Source organism: Heteronotia binoei, chromosome 1 (assembly GCF_032191835.1).
Source record: "Heteronotia binoei isolate CCM8104 ecotype False Entrance Well chromosome 1, APGP_CSIRO_Hbin_v1, whole genome shotgun sequence".
NCBI lineage: Eukaryota > Metazoa > Chordata > Lepidosauria > Squamata > Gekkonidae > Heteronotia > Heteronotia binoei.
The window spans coordinates 7,197,129-7,223,772 of NC_083223.1; the positions used below are offsets into that span (position 1 = coordinate 7,197,129).

General features: G+C 45.6%; 1 protein-coding gene and 1 non-coding gene across 2 annotated transcripts in view; one reads left to right on the top strand and one right to left on the bottom strand.

Moving 5' to 3' along the window:
• Positions 1-26,644, top strand: part of EHBP1 (EH domain binding protein 1) — a 527,871-nt gene that overhangs the window by 111,634 nt on the left and 389,593 nt on the right. Inside the window, 2 exon segments of the mRNA XM_060230596.1 lie at positions 3,275-3,370; positions 15,542-15,595. Of these exon segments, the coding sequence (XP_060086579.1) occupies positions 3,275-3,370; positions 15,542-15,595 (150 nt within the window).
• Positions 16,637-16,703, bottom strand: TRNAT-UGU (transfer RNA threonine (anticodon UGU)). The gene has a single exon. It is a non-coding gene; the product is annotated as a tRNA-Thr (tRNA).

Here is a 26,644-nt window from a genome sequence, read left to right on the forward strand (position 1 = left end):
TACAGTATCTCTTATGTTCTTATGATCGGTTATAAAAGCGGGAGATCTCCAGGCCCCACCTGGAGACTGGCAACCCTACCTAGATCTCCCAGAACGATCAGTTATAAAAGCGGGAGATCTCCAGGCCCCACCTGGAGACTGGCAACCCTACCTAGATCTCCAAGAACGATCAGTTATAAAAGCGGGAGATCTCCAGGCCCCACCTGGAGACTGGCAACCCTACCTAGATCTCCCAGAACGATCAGTTATAAAAGCGGGAGATCTCCAGGCCCCACCTGGAGACTGGCAACCTTACCTGGATCTCCCAGAACCTAGTCCAGCATTCTCACCCCTACCCCAAATTTGCTGTCCTCTGCAAGGTTCTATAGGGAGAAAAGAGAATTCCAAACCAAGATGACTATGATGTAGAGAATCATAAGTATAAAGGTCAAAGTACTCCCCTGTGCAAGCACCAGTCGTTTCCGACTCTGGGGTGACGTTGCTTTCACAACGTTTTCACAGCAGACTCTTTACAGGGTGGTTTGCCATTGCCTACCCCAGTCATCTACACTTTCCCCCCAGCAAGCCGGGGACTCGTAAGTATACCGAAATAGAAAAGCTGACTTGTATAAGGAAATCCCATTCTTCTGGCCTTGAAGGCAGGTCGAACGGGATTTTCTTCAAACTGGCTAAATTGTTTATTACTGGAATGGATTACAGGGCCAAGTTCCGTAGCACAGTTTCGGTATTTGGGTGTTTGTACGTTTTGCAGTGGCTTAGACATAACTGGCGGGGCCAAGGTACCATAGCTCGAAGACTGGTAGAGGTTTTCTCCATTTGCCCTCAGGCTTATATCTGGCTGATGTGTTTTCCTAGTCTTTGGTGCCCATAGGTTTGCTGCGCTAGCAAAAGTGTGTGGGTTTTCCTTTTCTCTAGATTTAGAGCTCTCTGCACCAGGAACACTGTGTTACCGCAGTTCTGGATTGTTCAGCAAGTTAGGGCAAAAGATGGAATCTTATTTCTAGTCGGAGCATGAGTAAGCGGCCCAAATATTTCTCTTAATCTTTTTTTTTTGTACGAGTAATATTAACTTTGTCCTAACGAGGAATCCTCCTTGTAGATAACAGTTAAGATAGTTCAGTTGGTGTTGGGGCTTGCCTCAATCCGTTGTGGTCAAGAGTGCAAATGTGTCGGAAATATGGGCGGGAAAGGATGGCACGAAGGGTTTTTCTTCACCAACAACAACAGCCATTTGTTTTGAGAGTTTTGATTCACTTAGCGCAGGTGTGGCCAGGCTTGCTTAGTTTGGTGTAGTGGTTAAGCTCATGGACTCTTATCTGAGAGAACCGGGTTTGATTCTTCACTCCTCAACTTTCAGATGCCGGAATGGCCTGGGGTCAGCCATCGCTCTCGTGGGAGTTGTCCTTGTAAAGGGCAGCTTCTGGGAGAGCTCTCTCAGGCCCACCTACCTTACAGGGCATCTGTTGTGTGTGTGTGTGGGAGGAAGGTAAAGGAGATTGTGACCGCTCTGAGATTCAGCATATAGGATGGGATATAAATCCAATATCATCATCATCTTCTTCTTAATATAAAGCCACATAGAATAGATGTCAGATGTTTGAGAGCCGCAAGACATGAACGTCAAATGTTCCTTCCTTCCTTCCTTCCTTCCTTCCTTCCTTCCTTCCTTCCTTCCTTCCTTCCTTCCTTCCTTCCTTCCTTCCTTCCTTCCTTCCTTCCTTCCTTCCTTCCTTCCTTCCTTCCTTCTCTCAAACAACTGACATTTATTCTATGTGGCTCTTACATTAAGCAACTTTGGCCATGACTGGCTTATACCTAATGGGTGGCTCTCGAAGCACCCACTGCTCCATAGACCAGCATGGAGAAGTCATTTCTCTCTTTAAATCACTTCTCCAAGCCAAGCCAGCCAGCAGCTTGGAGAATACCTTTAAAAGTTGCTTTCTTTCCACATCTATCTCCCTCTAATTCCTTCCTTCCTTCCTTCCTTCCTTCCTTCCTTCCTTCCTTCCTTCCTTCCTTCCTTCCTTCCTTCCTTCCTTCCTTCCTTCCTTCCTTCCTTCCTTCCTTCCTTCCTTCCTTCCTTCCTTCCTTCCTTCCTCCCTCCCTCCCTCCCTCCCTCCCTCCCTCCCTCCCTCCCTCCCTCCCTCCCTCCCTCCCTTCCTTCCTTCCTTCCTTCCTTCCTTCCTTCCTTCCTTCCTTCCTTCCTTCCTTCCTCCCTCCCTCCCTCCCTCCCTCCCTGCTCTCAAACATCTGACATTTATTTCCATGTGGCTCTTATTGTTATACTGTTGTTTTATTATATTGTCTTGTTTTTAAGCTGAATTGTTGATTTTAACATGTCATTAGCTGCTCTGAGCTCCTAAGGGGAGGGCGGGACACAAATCTAAACAAATAAATATGTTAAGCAAGCATGTCTGTGTACACACAAACGCAATTATAGATGGAGAAGAGGGAGGGAGAGGTGGAAAGAAAGCGACTTTAAATGCATTCTCCATACCGCCAGCTGGCTTGGCTTGGAGAAATGATGTAAAGAGAGAAATAATTTCTCCAAGCCAGCTGACAGGGGCAGCGAGGGTTTCGAGAACCACACAATATGTATAATAGAGCCACAGGGGCCTCCCGAGCCACGGTTTGGCGACTCCCAAGTTTAGATTTTGAAGGAGAAGGTGGCACACTTCCAGAGATGGTGCGAGCCCTGCGGGACTTGAACCAATTCCGCAGGGCTTGCAAAACATTTCTTTTTCAGTTGGCATTTGAGACACCATGTGGTAATTGAGACAGAACCTGATTAACGAACGAACAGACACTTAGCCATCTTAAATACATCTTAAATACATCAGGACTACATCATTTTAGCACCTATTTTATATTTTATATGTTTTTATGTATTTTAAATAATTTATTTGTAATTAATGTTTAAATTGTTATGTTTTATGAATCATGGGACTCCCATGTCTGTTATATGTTTAATGCGAATCATGGGACTCCCGTGTCTATTAGCCGCCCTGAGCCCGCCTTGCGGGGAGGGCGGGATATAAAAATAAAATATTATTATTATTATTATTATTATTATTATAAGAGTTCTCCTCTTTCTCTGTGGTCTGCCTAAAAGTCGCAGTGGAAAAACCAGATTTTTGTTGCCTGGAGGTCAATAATCATGCATGTTGCTGTCCGGCAGTCTGCGGCTGCTGCGTATCCCTGACACATCTCCCTCTGCACGTTTCCTAAAATGGTTACAATTGAATTTACACGACTCTCCCCTTTCTTTCTTCAGGCTCACAGCTGGCAGCCAGGAATCAAAAATCCGTACCGTGGTGTGGTGGTGTGGCCTGTTCCTGAAAACATTGAAATCACTGTGACGCTTTTTAAGGTAAGCATTTAAAAAAAAAAAAACGAATTGCAAGTTCGTCTAGATTTTGAAGTAGAAGGCGGCTGGCTTGGTGTCAGGGGGTTCGGCCTAATATGCAAATGAGATCCTGCTGGGCTTTTGTGTGAAGCAATGGTGACATCGGGGGTGTGGCCTAATATGCAAATGAGAACCTGCTGGGCTTTTTCTACAAAAAAGCCCTGTGTGAAACAATACTGACACCAGGGGGTATGGCCTTATATGCAAATGAGTTCCTGCTGGAGTTTTTCTGCAGAAAAGCCCTGTGTGAAACAATGGTGACATTGGGGGTGTGACCTAATATGCAAATGATTCCTGCTGGGCCTTTTCTACTGAAAAAGCCCTGTCTGCCTCTATATGGTCTTCCTTGATGGGCTCCCATCCAAGTTCTAACCAGGGCTGGCTGTGCTTAGCTTCTGGCATCTGATAGGATCAGGGTAGCCTGAACTGTACAGATTAGGTAAAAAATGCATCATGCAGGAATTTAATTTATTTGTGAAGGCAAAGTTGACTAAATTACGGTGGGAGGACATCTAGTGTCCTGGCCCTACTGATGGACCTCCTGATGGCGCCTGGATTTTTTGGCCACTGTGTGACACAGAGTGTTGGACTGGATGGGCCATTGGCCTGATCCAACATGGCTTCTCTTATGTTCTTATGTGACACAGAGTGTTGGACTGGATGGGCCATTGGTCTGATCCAACATGGCTTCTCTTATGTTCTTCTGTGACACAGTGTTGGACTGGATGGGCCATTGGCCTGATCCAACATGGCTTCTCTTATGTTCTTATGTGACACAGGGTGTTGGACTGGATGAGCCATTGGCCTGATCCAACATGGCTTCTCTTATGTTCTTATGCGACACAGAGTGTTGGACTGGATGGGCCATTGGCCTGATCCAGCATGGCTTCTCTTATGTTCTTATGCGACACAGAGTGTTGGACTGGATGGGCCATTGGCCTGATCCAACATGGCTTCTCTTATGTTCTTATGCGACACAAAGTGTTGGACTGGATGGGCCATTGGCCTGATCCAGCATGGCTTCTCTTATGTTCTTATGCGACACAGAGTGTTGGACTGGATGGGCCATTGGCCTGATCTAATGTGGCTTCTCTTATGTTCTTATGTGACACAGAGTGTTGGACTGGATGGGCCATTGGCCTGATCCAACATGGCTTCTCTTATGTTCTTATGAATGTTGGACTGGATGGGCCACTGGCCTGATCCAACATGGCTGCTCTCATGTTATTACGTTCTTAAATTCCCAGGAAGATGCCCGACTGGTAGACATAGTCAGGCAATGAAGGCTTCTCATTATTTTTCTTCTGTCAGCCTCTGGTGTACTCTGATAATCCAGAAGTTCTGAAGATTATGGTTTATGAGAAAAATGATATTTAGGAAAGATGCCCAGAATGACGCTTTTTCCAAGATATTTGTTGAGATTAAAGAATTACACTCAAACCTGCCATTTTTAGAATCCAACAGATTCCCTTTAAAACAGAGATCAAACTTGGGACTGCAGTAAGAAAGACGGAAATAAAGGGGAAAGCAGTTGGCAGTCTCCACAAAACGGGAAACGCAGCTTTATCCTTCAGCAGCGCGCACCCTCTGAGAAATGACAGAAACCACGAGAATAATCCCAAGAGTAAGCACGGTTCGGCCAGGATAGATTAGATAATAAAGCGGAACGGCAGGCAGGGAGCAAAACAGGACAGGATTACGGAGATCAAAACACTCTGAAGAAGTTCTCAAGATAAGTGATGTCCACCATATGAAAATCCTTGGGGGTTTTTTGCACAATGGATAGTATCATTTTTGTGTCCTCACGATCTAAAAGTCTGGAGGATAGCGTAGCACTCCCGGCTTTCTGTTTGCCAGTGTCGTGGCTGAATTTGAATTAGGGCTGTTCAGGGAAGGGAATTGTTAGTCTTTTAAAGGCAGGGGAGACGGGGATTTAAAGGAAACCACAGAGAACGGTTTCCGATCAGAATAGGTAGCGCTGGACTAGATAGTTCAGTGACCAGATACAATGGAAGGCAAATCATTCTTGTTGTACATCACTTAGAGCAGGGGTGTCAAATATACAGCCCAGGAGCCGAATTAGGCCCCTGGAGGGCTCCTATCAGGCCCTCAAGCAACTGGCTGTCGTCTGCTGCCTTCTCCCTCTCTCTTGCTTCCTTCTGCATCACAGCTTGCTTTGCCAGGCTTGCTCAATCGCACATGAGCTACAGAGCAAAGCCTCGTTCACAAAGGGTTAAAATGGATGGATATATTTCCTCCGTGAAGATCTTAAATACTGGCACCCCTCAGGGATGTGTCTTGAGTCCACTTCTTTTCACTATTTACACATCTGATTGTGTTTCCAGCAGTCTGAGTAACAAAATCATTAAGTATGCAGATGATACAACGTTGGTAGGGCTCATCTCTGAAGATGATGAGTCTGCGTACAGGAGGGAAGTTCAACAGCTGTCCCTTTGGTGTAAAGTAAATAATCTTATTTTAAATATAAATAAGACGAAGGAAATTATAGTGGATTACAGGAAGAGTAGTTTGGACACCCAGCCGTTGTTTATTGATGGTGTTATGGTAGAACAGGTGACAGAATGGAAGTTTCTGGGAATTACCATGAAACAGGATCTAACATGGGGGGCAAATACTTTAGCTCTAGAGAAAAAGGCCCAGCAACGACTATACTACTTAAGACTCTTAAGATCACTACAACTGTCAGGGAGTCTGCTGGTTGCCTTTTATCGTAGTTCCATTGAGAGCATTTTATCTTATTGCCTCTGCGCGTGGTTTGGGAGCTGCACGGAAGCAGAGAGAAGGGTGCTCCAAAGAGTGACGAGAAGAGCACAAAAGATTTGTGGATGTTCTCTCCCCTCATTGGTGGATCTGTATAATATGGCATGTAAAAGGAAGATACAAATGATCCTAAGGGACCATACACATCTGGGCCATTTGCTTTTTGAGATCTTACCGTCAGGTAGACGATATAGAGTGTTGAAGGCTAGGACAAACAGATTTAAGGACAGTTTCTATCCAAGTGCTGTGGTTAGGTTAAATGCAGGGTTATGAAGGATTATCTGTTTTAGATGTATTTAATGGTTTAAATGGTTTTAATGGTTTTATGAATGTTTAATGGTTTTATGAATGTTTATTTAAGGGTTTAAATGGTTTTAATGGTTTTATGAATGTTTATCCGTTTTAGATGTATTTAAATGGTTTTAATGGTTTAAATGGTTTAATGGTTTCAGATGTATTTAAATGGTTTATGAATATGTGTGTTTGATGTGTTGGTATGTTTGTGGAAGAGCACCTCATTTCGTTGCTCTCTTTTTGTTGAGAACAATGACAATAAATTCATCTATCTATCTATCTATCTATCTCTATTATCTCCATTGGCTGAGGCTCCTCACTTGGGGAGGAAGGGGGGAGGAATAACTTGTTTTGCCAAGCTCTCTCAATTGCACAGCAGAGCTACTGAGCCAAGCCTCTCTTCCTTCTATTGGCTGAGGCTCCTCCCCCCTCCTGGTCCCCTGGGGAAGGCAGGAAAGAGCCAGAGCTTCTTTTGCCCAGTTCCCTGGATCGCACAGGAGAGATGCAAAAAAAAAAAAAAAAGCAATTTTAAGACCGAGTGCTAATGTTTTAAACATGTTTTAAGCTTTTTAAAAATCTTTGTGTTTGTCTGTGTCCTTTATAAAGTTTATATCTTCGCTACCTGGCATTACATTTTATGACACACAGGGCCCGGCCCGACAAAGTCTCATTTATGTCAGATCCGACCCTCATATAACAAATGAGTTTGACATCCCTGCCCTCGAGCCCGGCATTGGCAGTGCCGTCAGATCTCAGAAGCTGATCAGGGTCGGCCTTGGCTAGTATTGGGACAGGAGACCTCCACGGTGGAGTACTAGGGTTGTGGCACGGAGGCAAGCAATGGCAAACCACCTCCAGGCCCGGGGTTGGGGTGCCTACGTCCCTAGGCCAAACCCCACTCCTTTGCCCTCCCCAGCAAGGTATAGTCACGTGCCCCGATAACATCACCATGATGTCACTGCCACGCCCCGCTGGACTTTGCCGAGGCCTCGGCAGAGCCCGGAAGGCGGAGGGTGCGCTCAGAGCCGGCTCTGGGCACACTCGCTGCCGCGCCCCCCCCTCCCGACTTCACCGAGGCCTCCTGAGCCCAGGAAGCCTCGGTGAAGTCAGCATGGGCGTGGGGAGCCCTGACCACCTCTGAACGTCTCTTGCCTTGAAAGCCCTTCAGGGTCACCGTTAATCAGCTGTGAGTTGACGCCGCTTTCCACCACCAGGTTATCGTACTCTTTTCATCCGGTTGCATCCGAAAGAACTCCTCGCTGTCTGGCAGAGCTGGATGAACGACGGGGCCAAGTAGGCACCGGCTTGTTCGCCGCCACACTTTTAGGGGTTCCTGGCTGGCTCCCTCCCCCCAGTTTTCCCGATTTGCCTGGTGTGCAGCTGCTGCTGACGTTGTTGCCAAGTTTGCCTCTCTCTGCCTCTCCCCCACAGCTTTGTCAGAGGGGCTTTTGAGAGGGTGCCTGCAGGCTGCAGTGGGGGGGCTGTGGGTTGCAGGGGGGGCGGTGAGGGCTGAGATAATTTGTGAAGGGGGCCCCAAGCTTTTGACTGCCTAGGGCAGGGGCGGGGAACCTTTCTTCTGCCAAGGGCCATGTGGATATTTAGAACATCATTCGCGGGCCATAAAAAAAAATCAACTTAAAAAACAGTGCTCTGCTAAGGGAGAATGATTCAGGCCAGCAAAATTAATGCAAATACTTGGGTTTTTTTATTTGAAGTCATGCGGGGAGAACCTAATCTGGCACACACACGCACGGCCCGCCACCCTATGCAAATGCCTAGGTTCAGGGCTTTTTTGTAGAAAAAGCCCAGCAGGAACTCAGTAGCATATTAGACCACATCCCCTAATATTAGCATATTAGGTCGCACACTCATTAGCATATTAGGCCACACCCTCTGGGATAATCACGTGCAAACTGAACGGTGACATTCACTTTTCCAGGCCGTGCAGCAATTCTGGCCAACCGGCCAGGCCCCAGGGAGGCGGCCACATAGTACATCTGGGCCTTGTGATCCCTGCCTGGCCCTGGGGAGGCTGCTGCACAGCGTGGCTGGGCCCCACGATCCTCGCTGGCCAGCCAGGCCCCAGGGAGGCTGCCACATGGCTCGGTTCGGCCCAGCAATCCCCGAGGGCCACACCAAATGACCCCGAGGGCCGCATACGGCCCACGGGAGGAAGGTTTCCCACCCCTGGCCTAGTGGCCTCCACAGGATTTAATCCGGCACTGCCCTCTGGTTCTGTACTTGCATTAACGCCGATCACAGTCCTAGGTCTCCCAGGACTCCTGTACTTGAAGGCTGAGCGATGGGCACTTTTGGCCGTTATTTATCCATCTCGAGGGGACGTGTGCCTATTAAAACCCATAGCTTGTTATTAGCATGCAACAGTGAGGGCGCCTCAAGTGGGGTCAGAACAACTGACCAGTTTTACTGCTCTTTACCAAAGGCTGAAGATTCCCCCAGAGAGCAGTGAATGTCTGTGGTGTCGTTTCGGCTGCCAAAGTACTCAAACGGAACCTCATCCCCACACGCAACGGCTTGTACTGATTAAACACTCGAGATCAGAGCCCAACTGCTGGATTTTTGTTATCTGCTGTGGGAAAGTCTGTTGATAGACTGCGTTGACGTATACAGCTACTTAGAAATCTGAGAGAAAGGCTTGATAAAACACAGGGAACGGACTGGGGAAAGAATATGGACAAACCATGTGTTTTGGGGACATGATAGACATCCGTGCATGAAGCTGCCTTATACTGAACCAGTTCAAGTTGCAGGGGAGTGGAACTCATTTGTTATGAGGGCCAGATCTGACATAAATGAGAGCTTGTGTGTACCTATTTAGGATTAGTAGGGTTGCCAATCCCCAGGTGGGGGCAGGGGATTCCCCAGTTTAGAGACCTTCCCCCCGCTTCAGGGTTGTCAGAAAGCGGGGGGAGGGGAGGGAAATGTCTGCTGGGAACTCTATTATTCCCTATGGAGATTTATTCCCATAGAAAATCATGGAGAATTGATCCACGGGTATCTGGGGCTCTGGGGGGGGCCTGTTTTTTGGGGTAGAGGCACCAAATTTTCAGTATAACATCTAGTGCCTCTCTCCAAAATATCCCCCAAGTTTCAAAAGAATTGGACCAGGGGGTCCAATTCTATGAGCCCCAAAAGAAGGTGCCCCTATCCTTCATTATTTCCTATGGAAGGAAGGAATTGAAAAGGTGTGCCGTCCCTTTAAATGTGATGGCCAGAACTCCCTTTGGAATTCAATGATGCTTGTCACAGCCTTGATCTTGGCTGCACCCCTAATCTCTCCTGGCTCCACCCCCAAAGTCTCCAGGCTCCACCCCCAAAGTCCCTAGATATTTCTTGAATTGGACTTGGCAGTCCTAAGGATTAGGTAGCAGAGATAGAAACTTTATAAAGGACACAGACACAATTAAAATATTTATTTAAAAATAAAAATAAAACATGCTTAAAACATTAACAGTTGTTGGTCTTAAAGTTGCTTTCTTTTTATTTCTCCCATGGGATCCAGAGAACTGGGCAAAGGAAATACTGGCTCTTTCCTTCCTTCCCCCAGGGGACTAGGAGGGGGAGGAGCCTCAACCAATAGAAGGAAGAGAGTCTTGGCTCAGTAGCTCTGCTGTGCAAGCTCTCCCTGCCCCCTTCCTCCCCAAGGGAGTAGCCTCAGCCAATGGAGAAAATAGAGGCTTTGCTCTGTAGCTCCTGTGCGATTGAGCAAGCCTGGCAAAGCAAGCTGTGATGCAGAAGGAAGCAAGAGAGGGAGAAGGAAGCAGACGACAGCCAGTTGCTCGGGGGCTTTATAGGAGCCCTCCAGTGGCCTGATTTGGCCTCTGGGCCGCATGTTTGACACCCCTGAAAGAGGGCCATTAGTTAAAACCTCAAATATATATTTTTATAAGTCAAAATAACTTGTTTTACTATACCCAGGGATCCAGCACTTATTTTGTCAAATCTATGGGGGGGAAGTTCGATTCCTGGTGCCTCATATCGACTATTAATATTTATTTATTTATTGCATTTATATCCCGCCCTCCCCAAACGGGCTCAGGGCGGCTAACAACAGTCACAATTGGATGACAGATTCACATAACAATAAAACATTATTAAAACATTAAAACAGTTTAAATACAGTTCAGATGGCGTTCTGTCTGTTTTGAATTAATTTGTGATGATGCTGTGGGGTAGATAGTACACCCCACCCCCCGTAGATATTAAAAGTACCTCCATTTGGTTATTAAAAGCCTGCCTGAACAGATATGTCTTACAGGCCCTGTGGAATTGTGATAAATCCCGCAGGGTCCTAGTCTCCTCAGAGAGGGCTTTTCAGAGGGCAGGCGCAGCCACGGAGAAGACTCTTGCCCTTGTAGTGGTCAAACTGTCACGCTCTCCGGGTGCAGGCAGGCAGGAGTCCAAAGCCAATCCAAGGTCAAAGTTGAGGGAGTCGAGCAGGAGCCTAGTCACCAATGCAGAATCACAAACCGGAATCAGAAGTCAACGTCCAAAAGCCAAAAGGTCAGGGTGCCAAGGAAATCAAGCAGATCAGGATCAGGAATCAGGAAGGAGCGTGGATGCAAGCCACAGAATAGACTTGCTGCTTCCAGAAGGTTACCAGGTCCTGGGTGGGAGCTATATGGGAGTCTCAATCAGCCTGCTCCCTGGGTGGCAGTGACTCTGCTAGAACTCAGGGCTGAGAGATCTGAGGCATCGGCGTGCCTCATGTCTTTGCTCTGAAAGTTCTTTCCGGAGCCTGCTTCGAACTCTTGAGATGGGAGGAAGAGAGCTTGGAGGAGATTGATTGTCAGCAGCTGACACTGGTGCCTGGAGAGTGATTGATGGGCCAGCTGCTGTTTGTTCAGCTGAGGAACTGGCTGGCAACTCTTCCAGGTCTGTTAACCCTTCCAGCTCCTCGTCAGGGCTCATGACACTAACGGGCATCCTTTAGCCCGGAGATCTTTAACAGATTTAACGAGCTTGGTGGTAGTGCTCTCTAGGGCTCGTGTGGGGAAAGGCGAAGCGGCAAAGAATGTATTAGCTACAGATTGGAGATCTTCTAATATTCCAGTATTGCGCCAGTGGCATTTAAAGACCTGGGAATATTTTACGCTGGGCAAAATTACAGATTGGGTGGAGCGATTTGAGGATCAAACGCAGATCGTGATCAGAGCTTGGACTGCAGTTAGCCGCCCAGAATGCTGAGAAACAGGCAGTAGGATATGGCTAGACGTATTGTGATAATGTTGACCCTTTATACGCAATGTTAGTAGTATGAAACTATGAATTAGTAGAATTTTGATTGTTAAAATGAGATATTAACAGATCAAAAGATAGTAATTTGCTGGAACTTTAAAAAAGGTGCAAGCACCAGTCATTTCTGACTCGGGTGACGTCATATCACAACATTTTCATGGCAGACTTTTTAGGGGGTGGTTTGCCATTGTCTTCCCCAGTCATCTACACTTCACCCCCAGCAAGCTGGGTACTCGTTTTACCGACCTCGAAAGGATGGAAGGCTGAGTCTACCTTGAGCTGGCTACCTGAACCCAGCTTCCGCCGGGATTGAACTCAGGTCGTGAGCAGAGTTTAGGACTGCAGTACTGCAACTTTGTAACTGACTGTTTTTCCACACACCTTTAGTATTGTTTGCCTTTAAGGTTGATTGAACTGGTTTTTTATTTTTTTAAGCTGCTCTTTTGAGCTATAAAGTTGTGATTGAGAACATTAAAAGTCTGGGAAATGGTTTTCGCTACACGGTTACTTATTGTGGTTTTGCCCTTTAGTGTGTTCTGCTGTTGCGTAGCATTGTTGTAATAAGAATCCATGATAACATATCCTGTTTGTTGGTTTGAAAATGAAATGACAGACCACAACTTTAATTCGTTTGGTTGTCTACACAATGAAAGAGTTTTTTAAAAAATTAAAATGCATAGGTTTTTTTTGAGAAACGTGTTAAAAAATATATCAGGGCCCAATGAAAGCTGCGTTACAAAAAGTCATACACACAAGCGTCAGTGATTGTGACCTTATCAGGCTGAAATGTGTTAGGTCGCAATCACTGGTCCTTGTTTGTACATCCTTTGTACTTTGTAACACAGCTTTTATTGGGCACTTACATATTTTTTAAACTTTTCTAAAAAAAATCTTTTTTACTTGTAACAAATACATTTGAGGTTTTAACTATTGGTCTTCCACTTGGTTTCCTTCTTACCTTTTCGGTTCTTGATTCAGCTTTATTGAATGTGAGAAGCGGGGAGGATGGATGGATGGTTTTTTGTAGAAAAAAGCCTAGCAGGAACTCATTTGCATATCAGACCCCCCCCCCCGAACATCACCATTGTTTCACGCAGGGCGCAGCAAGGATTTATTTGCATATTAGGCCACACCCCTGAGGTCAAGCAAGCCAGAACTGCGTTCCTGCATAAAAAAAAAAAATCCGGAATACAAGTTTGAAAATATTGGGTTTTTTTTCATAATAAGTTTTAAAAAAAAGAACAACAACTTTGGTTCACAATTAAGTATCCTGTTACCTTCTCATGCCTGTTATGTGCTTGTCAAGAATAGGGAAGTATATGGTTTGTCTGTAAACTGGGGTTTGCTATAAGTTTAAGTGCAGCTAACATTGCATACACACAGGGGTGGAATTCTAGCAGGAGCTAATTTGCATATTAGGCCACACACCCCTGATGTAGCCAATCCTCCAAGAGCTTACAAGACTCTTTTTTGTACACTCTTGGAGGATTGGCTACATCAGGTGGGTGTGGCCTAATATGCAAAGGAGCTCCTGCTGGAATTACACCCCTTTGATACACAGAGCTGCAGTTTAAACAAAGTTCTCAGTAGATGTGGCTGTTAAGTGTAGGAGATTGGTGTCCATTGGTGTCTACTTGGGACCACTGGTATTCTCACCTTTTTTGTATTGCATGGTGACCCGCAAGTCCAAATTTACTTGGTGTGGAGACCCACTTGAAAACAAACATAGAGCACGTGCAAATCAGTAGACCGGTAAATGTCCGGGACCCTCTTTCACAGGTTGGGAAAAGCTGACTTGGACAAAACAGGTGATAACAGAAAGAGGCGGTGCTGGCTATTCACCACAGCTGCCGATCGAAGAGAATGTTTCGTATACTACTGCCGTCTTTGTCTTTGCTAGAAATGTGTCGTCCTGTTATATATATATCAGAATCGCATGGGCCTTTCTCCAGCCTGTGTCCAACTTCTTATGAATAGAGCATACGTGTGTGGGGGGGGGGAGGGGGGAGGTGTTTGCAAAAGATAAATGACTTCGAATTTTATTTGGATTAAATTCTCACACCTGCTTCTGTATATCACAGGAGATTGCTTATGTTACAAATGCCGTAAATAGAGATTGTGTGGGAAGAAATACCTAGCCTGATCTCATCAGATCTCAGAAGCTAGCAGGGAAACTCAGGGTTGCTATGCAGAGTCAGACAATGGCAAAATGGCTTAATAGATGAATAATAATAATAATAAGTTTTATTTGTATCCCGCCCTCCCCGCCAAAGCAGGCTCAGGGCGGCTAACAGGACATTGTATATACCATGATCAATTATACAATTCATAAAAGATACAGTTAAAATACAACTTAAAAAGTTACATAAAATTATATAATAAATTAAATAAATTAAAGGTGCTATAGACTACAAAAAAGCTGTTCCCTGAGGTATCCACTTCTTTCTCATTCAAAGAGAATTGAGTCGCATAATTTTTAAAAACAATAAAATAGTAAAATTGATTTTTTTTAAAAAAAAAAATGTGACCATGGCGTTGAGAGTAGAGGGCCAGCGTCCACCTCAGTGTCTCACCCTCACCGTGGCAACTCCTCCATTTCCGTCAGCAGAGCGAAGAGCCAACCCTCCACACTCAGACTTTGTTTTTGTTCAAATAATTATTTTCTTCATTTGATTTTGTTAGTCGCTCAGAATGTGCTGAGAAACAGACTGTAGGAGATGGCTAGATGTATTGCGATGATTTTGTCCTTTTATCGGCAGTGTCAGTAGTATGAAACTATGAATTAATAGAACTTTGATTGTTAAAATGAGATTAGATCAAACGATAGCAATTTGCTGAAACTTTAAAAAAGGTAAAGGTAGTCCCCTGTGCAAGCCTGTGTAAAGGTAGTCCCCTGTACACTTTCCCTATGAAGAAAGGTTGAAACGCTTGGGGCTCATTAGCTTGGAGAAACGTCGACTGCGGGGTGACATGATAGAGGTTTACAAGATAATGCATGGGATGGAGAAAGTAGAGAAAGAAGTACTTTTCTCCCTTTCTCACAATACAAGAACTCGTGCGCATTCAATGAAATTGCTGAGCAGACAGGTTAAAACGGATAAAAGGAAGTACTTCTTCACCCAAAGGGTGATTAACATGTGGAATTCACTGCCACAGGAGGTGGTGGCGGCCACAAGCATAGCCACCTTCAAGAGGAGGTTAGATAAAAATATGGAGCAGAGGTCCATCAGTGGCTATTAGCCACAGTGTGTGTGTGTGTGTGTGTATAATTTTTTTGGGGCCACTGTGTGACACAGAGTGTTGGACTGGATGGGCCATTGGCCTGATCTAACATGGCTTCTCTTATGTTCTTAAGCCCCAATCGTTTCCTATTCTGGGGTGATGTCACATCATGATGTTTTCACAGCAGAATTTTTTCGGGGTGGTTTGCCATTGCCTTCCCCAGTCATTTCCACTATCCCCGACCCCCCAGCATGCTGGGTACTCATTTTACTGACCTTGGAAGGATGAAAGGCAGAGTCAACCTTGAGCCGGCTACCTGAACCCAGCTTCTGCCAGGATTCGAACTCAGGTTGTGAGCAGAGAGCTTGGAGTGCAGTACTACAGCTTTACCACTCTGGGCCACAGGGCTCGTTTACTGGAACTTACCTATATGGAAAATACTTTTCTTTGCTTTCTGTGTGTTATCTATTTTTGTATAATTCAGAAATGGAATAGCGTTTTAAAAAAAATCCTTTCCCCTTTTCCTTTCTAAATTCAAGAAAATGTTTTAAAAGCAACAATTGTACTGCTCTCTTCTAGGACCCCCACGCGGAGGAATTTGAGGACAAAGAATGGACGTTTGTCATAGAAAATGTGAGTGAGAAACTGAGTTCTTTTCTCTTTTTAAAGAGGCGTCCTTTGTGCCTGCAAATTTCGCACTCAGAACCTTGCTCTCGTCTACAGGAAACCTCTAATATTCGTACATAAAACACGGCTCATCGCATTAATTCACTGTGTTCTGTGCTACTCCAGAGCCCTCTAGAACACTGCTCCCCAACCTTTTTAGCACCAGGGACCAGTTTTGTGGAATACAATTTTTCCATGGACCGCGGGGGGATTGTTTCAGGATGATACAATTGTGCACTTTATTCTGGTGTGGTGGATAAGTGTGTAGACTCTTATCTGGGAGAACCGGGTTTGATTTCTCACTCCTCCACTTGCAGCTGCTGGAATGGCCTTGGGTCAGCCAGAGCTCTGGCAGAGGTTGTCCTTGAAAGGGCAGCTGCTGTGAGAGCCCTCTCAGCCTCACCCACCTCACAGGGTGTCTGTTGTGGGGAGGAAGGGAAAGGAGATTGTGAGCCGCTCTGAGACTCTGTCCTTGAAAGGGCAGCTGCTGTGAGAGCTCTCTCAGCCCCACCCACCTCACAGGGGGGGTCTGTTGCGGGGGAGGAAGATAAAGGAGATTGTGAGCCACTCTGAGATTGAACATATGAAGCTGCCTTATAGTGAATCATACCCTTGGTCCATCAAAGTCAGTATTGTCTACTCAGACTGGCAGCGGCTCTCCAGGGTCTCAAGCTGAGGTTTTTCACACCTATTTGCCTGGACCTTTTTTTGGAGATGCCAGGGATTGAACCTGGGACCTTCTGCTTCCCAAGCTGATGCTCTACCACTGAGCCACCATCCCTCCCCCAATTGGGAGTGGAGGGAAGGATATAAATACAATGTTTATTTATTTACGGTATATTTATATCCCGCCTATTCTGTACAGACTTTTATGAACATATGAAGCTGCCTTCTACTGAATCAGACTCTCGGTCCATCAAAGTCAGTACTGTCTTCTCAGACTGGCAGCGGCTCTCTGGGGTCTCAAGCTGAGGTTTTTCACACCTATTTGCCTGGACCGTTTCTAGTTGGAGATGCCGGGGATTGAACCTGGGACCTTCTGCTTACAAAGCAGATGCTCTACCACTGAGCCACCGTCAGCTCACAGCATAAAATAGGCAATAAACAAAAACAATATTAAAACAATAAAACAATTAGATAAAGACACTGGTGCTACTTCAGGCAGATCATGTAATATTTTCTTTCTCACACACACAGATCCTAGGCAGTTGGTACTAGCTCGATGGATCCGGATGTGGTGGCAGCTCTCTCCCATTAGATGTTATATGCCATCCGAAACAGTGCAGTCTTCCAGGCCCTGTGGAACTGCGACAAATCCCGCGGGGCCCTGATGGCTTCTGGGAGGGGGTTCCAAAGTATTGTTGTTTTCTTGTTCTTTTCCCTGCATTGTAATATATAATGAAATAATTATGCAACTCACGGCCCGGTTGCTAACAGGCTGCGGACCGGTACCGGTCTACGGACCGGGGGTTGGGGACCTCTGCTCTAGAAAAAACGATGTGTCGTATCACGCATGTCCCAAAAGATTGGTTGCCCATCTATTGGTCGCTTGGCCACAATTCAAACTGCTGGTTCTTACCTTTTGGATCCTAAACAGGGCTCTTTTTTTGTAGCAGGAACTCCTTTGCGTATTAGGCCACACACCCCTGATGCAGCCAATCCTCCAAGAGCTTACAGGGCTCTTAGCACAGGGCCTACTTTAAGCCCGCGGACTGCATGTTTGACACCCCTGACCTAGAGTAGGGGTGGGGAACCTTTTTTCTGCCAAGGGCCTTATGGATATTTATAACATCATTCACGGGCCATGAAAAATTATCAACTTAAAAAACAGTGCTCCACCAAGGGATGATTCAGGCCAGCAAAATTAATGCAAATAATTGTTTTCTCTATTGAAGTCATGCGGAGAGAGCCTAATTTGGCACACACACACACACCTGGCTCGCCGCCCTAGGCAAATGTCTAGTCCAGGGCTTTTTTGTAAAAAAAGCTCAGCAGGAACTCAGTAGCATATTAGACCACATCCCCTAATATTAGCATATTAGGCCACACCCTCATTAGCATATTAGACCACACCCTCTGGGATAATCAAGTGCAAACTGAACTGTGACAGTCACTTTTCCAGGCCCTGCAGCAATTCTGGCCGGCCAGCCAGGCCCCAGGGAGGCTGCCGCACAGTACATCTGGGCCCTGTGATCCCTGCCTGACCCTGGGGAGGCTGCTGCACGGCGTGGCTGGGCCCCACAATCCTCGCTGGCCAGCCAGGCCCCGGGCAGGCTGCTATGTGGCTCGGTTCAGCCCAGCAATCCCCGAGGGCCACACCAAGTGACCTCGAGGGCCACATACGGCCTTCAGGACGGAGGTTCTCCACCCCTGACCTAGAGGATCAGGAAGGAATGGAAGGACCAGGGTAAAGCTGTGTCTAGCACAGCTTCAGGGGAGGAGCTTGTGTTGGTCTGCAGCAGAACAGCAGGATTCTACTCAAGTATAGGGATGAATGGGATTTTAAAGGTATAAGCTTTTTGAGGGCCCAAGCTCTTTTCATCTGACGGCAGCCATTTTAACTCTCAGAAGCTTATCATTTTCATTTAACTCTCAGAAGCTTATCCCGTGGAGATCTTGTTGGGGTTTAAGGTGACACCGGACTCAAATCCTTCTTGTGTCTGGATCGTCTGCCTTCCAGCCACCACTGCAAGTGGGGAACCTATTATCCCCTTAAAGAAAGGAATGTGTGGGGAAACGGGATAAAAATGGGACAACTGATGGTTTCTTTGGGGGGTAAGATAGCAGCAGCCTGATCCTGATCTATCTATCTATCTATCTATCTATCTATCTATCTATCTATCTATCTATCTATCTATCTATCATCTATCTATCTATCTATCATCTATCTATCTATCATCTATCTATCATCTATCTATCATCTATCATCTATCTATCTATCATCTATCTATCATCTATCTATCTATCTATCTATCTATCTATCTATCTATCTATCTATCTATCTATCTATCTATCATCTATCTTCCTTCCTTCCTTCCTTCCTTCCTTCCTTCCTTCCTTCCTTCCTTCCTTCCTTCCTTCCTTCCTTCCTTCCTTCCTTCTTTCTTTCTTTCTTTCTTTCTTTCTTTCTTTCTTTCTTTCTCTTCTTTCTTTCTTTCTTTGGAGGGTTTAGTAATATATTGCATTGCCTTATAGAACAGATTACTTCAAGAAGAATGTAATTTCATATTAGCTGAATGGAGAATAACATCGATTCAGAGGGGTGGTCGTGTTGGTTTGAAGCAATGGAACAAAGTCTGAGTCCAGTGGTACCTTTAAGACCAAAAAAGTTTAATTCTGGGTATAAGCTTCTGTGTGCACAAGGTGCGAACAGGTGTGCATGCATATACCCAGAATTTGAACTTTGTTGGTCTTAAAGGTACCACTGGACTCAAACTTTGGAAAATAATTATTTTTTTAATATACATATATATGATTTAATGCTTATGGCAATGTGAAATGGTACCTGGGATTCATTTTCATTTAAATATATTATGTGCTCATTGAGATGGTTTTTAAATAAGCAAGACTACCCCCTCCCTCCCAAAAAAAGTTGTAGTCAAAACAGAATAAATCACCTACAGCTGCGTACTTTCAATTGAACTTTGGGAAACAGAACAATCTTTTCCAAGGTTAATAGCACCACACAGTGGCGAGAGAAGAAATGTAAAACGTAGCTTTGGAAAACGAAAATGCATCTTTGCCTTGGATGTTGCTTTGAAAAAATACATCGTGTTGAGCACTTAGGTTTAACTTCAGATTCAGAACCTTGAATGGCGCCAGGGCTTTATTTGTAGCAGGAACTCATTTGCATATTAGGCCACACCTCCTGATGTAGCAAATCCTCCTGGAGCTTAGAGTAGGCCCTGTATGAAGAGTCCTTGTAAGCTCCAGGAGAATTGGCTGCATCAGGGGTGTGTGGCCCAGGGATGGAATTCTAGCAGAAGCTCCTTTGCATATTAGGCCACGCCCCCCTGATGCAGCCAATCCTCCTGGAGCTTACAGTAGGCCCTGTACTAAGAGCCCTGTAAACTCCTGGAGGATTGGCTACATCGGGGGGGTGTGGCCCAGGGATGGAATTCTAGCAGAAGCTCCTTTGCATATTAGGCCACGCCCCCTGATGCAGCCAATCCTCCTGGAGCTTCCAGTAGGCCCTGTAAGAAGAGCCCTGTAAGCTCCAGGAGAATTGGCTGCATCAGGGGTGTGTGGCCTAATAGGCAAAGGAGTTCCTGCTACAAGAAAAGCCCTGAATGGCATAATAAGAGATAAATAAAATACAAATAGGATCTGAAATGAGAGAATGTAATTAAGACATTATCATGGAGAAACAATACATAGAAACAGAATTGATCAAATATCCATTGCCTTTGCCTAGATATATAGTAGCCCTTTATATATGACAGTAGCCACTAGTTCTGTCCTACTGCGGGATCTATCAGCAATGCCAGCCTGGATGAAGCAGAAGCCAGAATTAACATTGCCGGGGAAAACAACAGCCTCAGATATACAGATGACACCACTCTAGCGGCAGAAAGCGAAGAAGACCTAAAGAACCTCTTGTTGAGGGTGAAAGAGGAGAGCGCAAAAGTAGGCTTGAAACTCAACGTCAAAAAAACTAAGATCATGGCATCCGGCCCCATCACTCCTTGGCAAATAGAAGGGGAAGACATGGAAGCCGTGACAGACTTCACATTTCTGGGGTCCAAGATCACTGCAGATGGTGACTGTAGCCATGAAATTAAAAGACGTTTGCTCCTTGGGAGGACAGCTATGGCGAACCTGGGCGGCATAATAAAAAGTAGAGACATCACCCTGCCTACAAAAGTTCGTATGGTCAAAGCGATGGTATTCCCAGTAGTAATGCATGGCTGTGAGAGCTGGACCATAAGGAAGGCCGAGCGCAGGAGAATAGATGCTTTTGAGCTGTGGTGCTGGAGAAGACGCTTGAGAGTCCCTTGGACTGCAAGAAGATCCAATCAGTCAGTCCTAAGGGAAATCAACTCAGACTGTTCCCTGGAAGGTCAGATGCTGAAGCTGAAGCTCAAATACTTTGGCCATCAAATGAGAAGGGAGCACTCCCTGGAGAAGACCCTGATGCTGAGAAAGACAGAAGGCAAAAGAAGAAGGGGACGGCAAAAGATGAGATGGCTGGACAGCATTACTGATGTAACAAACATGAAATCAACCCTGACTGTTCCCTGGAAGGTCAGATGCTGAAGCTGAAATATTTTGGCCACCCAATGAGAAGGGAGCACTCCCTAGAGAAGACCCTGATGCTGGGAAAGACAGAAGGCAAAAGAAGAAGGGGACGGCAAAAGAGGAGATGGCTGGACAGCGTTACTGATGTCCACTGTGAAGGTGACAAACAATATGGATTGTCTGCCAGAGTCTTGAGGCGGCAGGAGGAAGGTGGCGGGCCTAGCTCGCCTGGGAAATTATAGATGTTTGTATGCAAATGCTAGAAGTGTTCGAAGTAAAATTGGTGAATTGGAATGCTTAGTATTGGGAGAAAACATAGACATTGTGGGAATTTCAGAAACTTGGTGGAATGAGGAGAATCAGTGGGACACGGTGATTCCTGGATATAAGCTATATCGGAAGGATAGGGAGGGAAGGGTTGGAGGTGGGGTGGCTCTGTATGTCAGAGAGGATATATGGTCCAGTAAGACTGAGATCAGAGAATTAGATTCACTTTTAGAAATGCTTTGGGTTGAAATAGAGGGCCCAAAAGGAAATTTAGCCATGGGAGTTTGTTATCGCCCACCAAATCTAAAGAGAGAGGACGATTATAATATGATGGAAGGCTTAAAGATAGCAGCTAAACGTAAAAACTGTGTCGTAATAGGTGATTTTAACTACCCGCAGATTGATTGGGTCAATATGTGTTCTGGTCGAGAGAAAGAGATTGAGTTTCTTGATGCTCTCAATGACTGTGCTATGGAGCAGATGGTCTCAGAACCTACCAGGGGTGGGGCGATCCTGGATTTGGTCCTAAGTAATGCCCAAGACTTGGTGAGAGATGTAAAAGTGATTGCGCCACTTGAAAGCAGTGACCATAATGTTATTGATTTCACCGTTTTTATAAATAGGGAGTTGTCCAAAAAGACCGCCACAACCACGTTTAACTTTAAAAGGGGTAAATACACTGAGATGAGGAGGCATGTGAGGAGGAAACTGAAAGGAAAGGTACATACGGTCAAAACCCTTGGGGAAGCTTGGATGCTATTTAAAACTATAATCCTAGAAGCTCAGATAAAATACATACCACAAGTTAGGAAAGGCACAAACAGGCATAAGAAAAGGCCTGCGTGGTTAACAAACAAAGTAATGGAATCTGTAAAAGGTAAGAAGGACTCCTTTAAGCAGTGGAAAACCAGTCCAAGTGAGATTAGTAAAAGGGAACACAGGCTGTGGCAAATCAAATGCAAGACTGTGATCAGGCAGGCAAAAAGGGACTATGAGGAGCATATTGCAAAAAACATAAAGACCAACAATAAAACTTTCTTCAAATATATTAGAAGTAGGAAACCAGCCAGGGAGGCAGTGGGGCCCTTGGATGACTATGGGGTAAAAGGATTACTGAAGGAGGATAGGGAAATGGCTGAGAAGCTAAATGAATTTTTTGCCTCCGTCTTCACTGTGGAAGATGAGAACTTTTTGCCCGCCCCAGAACCACTAATTTTGGAAGGGGTATTGAAAGACCTGAGTCAGATTGAGGTGACAAAAGAGGAGGTCCTACAACTGATAGACAAATTAAAAACTAATAAGTCACCGGGTCCGGATGGCATACATCCGAGAGTTCTGAAAGAACTCAAAGTTGAACTTGTGGATCTTCTAACAAAAACCTGTAATCTTTCATTGAAATCTGCCTCCGTTCCTGAGGACTGGAAGGTAGCAAATGTCGCCCCCATCTTTAAAAAAAGGTTCCAGAGGAGACCCGGGAAATTACAGGCCAGTCAGTCTGACTTCAATACCGGGAAAGTTGGTAGAAACCATTATCAAGGACAGAATGAGTAGGCACATTGATGAACACGGGTTATTGAGGAAGACTCAGCATGGGTTCTGCAAGGGAAGATCTTGCCTCACTAACCTGTTACATTTCTTTGAGGGGGTGAACAAACATGTGGACAAAGGAGACCCGATAGATGTTGTTTACCTTGACTTCCAGAAAGCTTTTGATAAAGTTCCTCATCAAAGGCTCCTTAGAAAGCTTGAGAGTCATGGAGTAAAAGGACAGGTCCTCTTGTGGATCAAAAACTGGCTGAGTAATAGGAAGCAGAGAGTGAGTATAAATGGGCAGTCTTCGCAGTGGAGGACGGTAAGCAGTGGGGTGCCGCAGGGCTCGGTACTGGGTCGCATGCTCTTTAACTTGTTCATAAATGATTTAGAGTTGGGAGTGAGAAGTGAAGTGTCCAAGTTTGCGGATGACACTAAATTGTTCAGGGTGGTGAGAACCAGAGAGGATTGTGAGGAACTCCAAAGGGATCTGTTGAGGCTGGGTGAGTGGGCGTCAACGTGGCAGATGCGGTTCAATGTGGCCAAGTGCAAAGTAATGCACATTGGGGCCAAGAATCCCAGCTACAAATACAAGTTGATGGGGTGTGAACTGGCAGAGACTGACCAGAGACTGGGGTTGTGGTAAATAACTCACTGAAAATGTCAAGACAGTGTGCGTTTGCAATAAAAAAGGTCAACGCCATGCTGGGAATTATTAGGAAGGGAATTGAAAACAAATCAGCCAGTATCATAATGCCCCTGTATAAATCGATGGTGCGGTCTCTTTTGGAGTACTGTGTGCAGTTCTGGTCGCCGCACCTCAAAAAGGATATTATAGCATTGGAGAAAGTCCAGAGAAGGGCAACTAGAATGATTAAAGGGCTGGAGCACTTTCCCTATGAAGAAAGGTTGAAACGCTTGGGACTCTTTAGCTTGGAGAAACGTCGACTGCGGGGTGACATGATAGAGGTTTACAAGATAATGAATGGGATGGAGAAAGTAGAGAAAGAAGTACTTTTCTCCCTTTCTCACAATACGAGAACTTGTGGGCATTCGATGAAATTGCTGAGCAGACTGGTTAAAACGGATAAAAGGAAGTACTTCTTCTCCCAAAGGGTGATTAACATGTGGAATTCACTGCCACAGGAGGTGGTGGCGGCCACAAGTATAGCCACCTTCAAGAAGGTTTTAGATAAAAATATGGAGCACAGGTCCATCAGTGGCTATTAGCCACAGTGTATGTGTGTATATAAAATTTTTTGCCACTGTGTGACACAGAGTGTTGGACTTGATGGGCCGTTGGCCTGATCCAACATGGCTTCTCTTATGTTCTTATGTTCTTACTAACATGAAATCAACCCTGACTGTTCCCTGGAAGGTCAGATGCTGAAGCCAAAGCTCCAATACTTTGGCCACCCAATGAGAAGGGAGCACTCCCTGGAGAAGACCCTGATGCTGGGAAAGACAGAAGGCAAAAGAAGAAGGGGACGGCAAAAGATGAGATGGCTGGACAGTATTACTGATGTAACAAACACGAATTTGAGCAGACTTTGGAGGATGGTGGAAGACAGGAGGGCCTAGCGTGTCTTGGTCCATGGGGTCACAATGAGTTGGACTTGACTGCGTGACTGAACAGCAGCAAAAAATATCATCATCATACTGGGTGACATTCAAATGACCGAGGAAGGAAGCCTGCGAGGGATGAGAAAAGACGGGGCAAAAGTCATCACAGATGTCATGGTTCATTTAGGACAGGGGTGTCAAACTCATTTGTCAGGAGTGCCAAGTCGGACATAAATGAGACCTTTTCGGGCTGGGCCGTGTCAGGCCGTGTCGTGTACGTACCTATTGAAGATCAGGTAGCAGAGATATAAACTTTATAATGGACACAGACGAACAGAATTAAAGATTTAAAATAAATAAATAAAAGAAAACATGCGTAAAACATTAGCATTTGTTGGTCTTAAAGGTGCTTTCTTTGTATCTCTCCCGTGGGATCCAGGAACTGGCAAAGAAACGCTGGCTCTTTCCCTCCATCCCCAGGGGACCAGGAGGGGGAGGAGCCTCAGCCAATAGAGAAAATAACATAGACTGGTCAAAGGTAAGGGGTTGACCATCACCTCAGGGCATCTGCTCTGTGATAAGACAGATTTTATAATGTTAATGTTTAATTCGATTTATACCCTGTTCTCCCCACCGAGGCAGGCTCAGGGCGGTTTACATCAAATCATAGCAAACTATGATTGCGGTCATAAAATCAATGAAACCATTAAACGGTACAAGTTAAAACAATCTACAGTTGGTGCTAACAAAGCAGATGTTACTCCTATTCTCAGGACGACCGTTGTTCCAGAATTCTCCTATAGTTGACTGAAGGCTTGCCAGAAGAGAGCGGTCTTACAGGCCTTGCAGGAACTGAGCGAGGTCCCGCAAGGCCCTTGCAGTTCCTGCAAGGCCCTAACCTCTTCCGGCAATTGATTCCACCAGGAGGGGGCTGCCACTGAAAAGGCCCGATCCCTGGTGGTCAACAGTCTCGCCTCTTTCACTTCGGGGATCACTAGGAGATGTTGAGATCCAGATCTTAGTACTTTCTGGAGAACGTGTGGGGACAGACGGTCCCTCAGGTAAACAGGTCCTCGGCCATATAGGGCTTTAAAGGTAATAACCAGCACCTTGTAACGAATCCGGTACACTACTGGTAGCCAGTGCAGTTCCTACAGCGCTGACTGTATGTGCTCCCACTTGGGCAGCCCCAGTAGCAGCCTAGCAGCCACGTTCTGCAATAGCTGAAGTTTCCGGTTCGCGACAAAGGCAGCCCCAAGTAGAGGGCATTACAGTAGTCCAATCTCGAGGTGACCGTCGCATGGATCACAGTTGCCAGATCGTCACAGCCGAGGAACGGAACCAACGATTTCGCCCGCCTAAGATTTTGCAGCTGCTGCTATAAGGAACCCTACTGTCTTTTTCAGCACCTGCAAAATTATTTTTTGAGAAGGAATAAAAACCAATGCGTTGATCTTTGGTTAAGGAATACTAGCTGCCTGGGTTTTGTGTATTTTTTTTCAGCATGAACTGTTTCGGTGGGTTTTTTTTTTATTATTTCTTTAGCTTAAAATAAGAAATGCCTCTTTCGGAATTAAACGCCTGCGTTTAATACATTTAGAGCAGCGGTTCAGACATGCTTTCCTGGCCTTCTAATTCTCCTGTCATATTCTGCCGTGCGCGATTATGTGAAATGCCCCCGCTTGCCTGTGTAAATTAGCCTGGGTCTTCCAGTCCGGATACAGCTCGGAATTAAATGCCTGCTTCGTCAGCCGTCTCACTCCTTGTTCTGCTTTAAATTTAATAGAAAGCGAGGAAAGTGTGTGCACGCGCTATTTTAAAATGCGGAATTTGCTTACATTAGACGTCAGGCACTCGGTTCTAGTTCAGAAATCTTGGAGATTAGGTTTGGGGAGGCAAAACCCATCGTACCTCTTGTCCTAGCGATGCCAGCCTCCAGGCGGGGCCTGGAAATCGCTTGGAAGTACCGCTCCTCTCCAGACTAGAGAGATCAGGAGAAAATGGATGGTTTGGGGGGGAAGGTGGGACTGTATGGTATTGTCCCTCACGGCGGTCTCCAGTCCTGCACAAACTCTTTTTCCAAATCTTCAGGAGTTTCCTAACTTGGAGCTGATAAACCTATCCCCACCTCATTGGTGTAGAGCAGGGGTGCCCAACCCCTGGACTGTGGACCGGTCTGCGGCCTGTTAGTAACCAGGCCGTGAGTTGTGTAATTACCGTATTTTTTGCACCATAAGACTCACTTTTCCCCCCCAAAAAAGTGGAGGGAAAAGTGTGTGCGTCTTAAGGAGCGAATACTGCAAAAAATTCACACAAATGCCTCTAAATTCACACAAACAGCTCTAAAAACTAGGTGCGTCTTATGCTCAGGTGCGTCTTATGGAGCGAAAAATACGGGTATTTCATTATTTGTTGCAA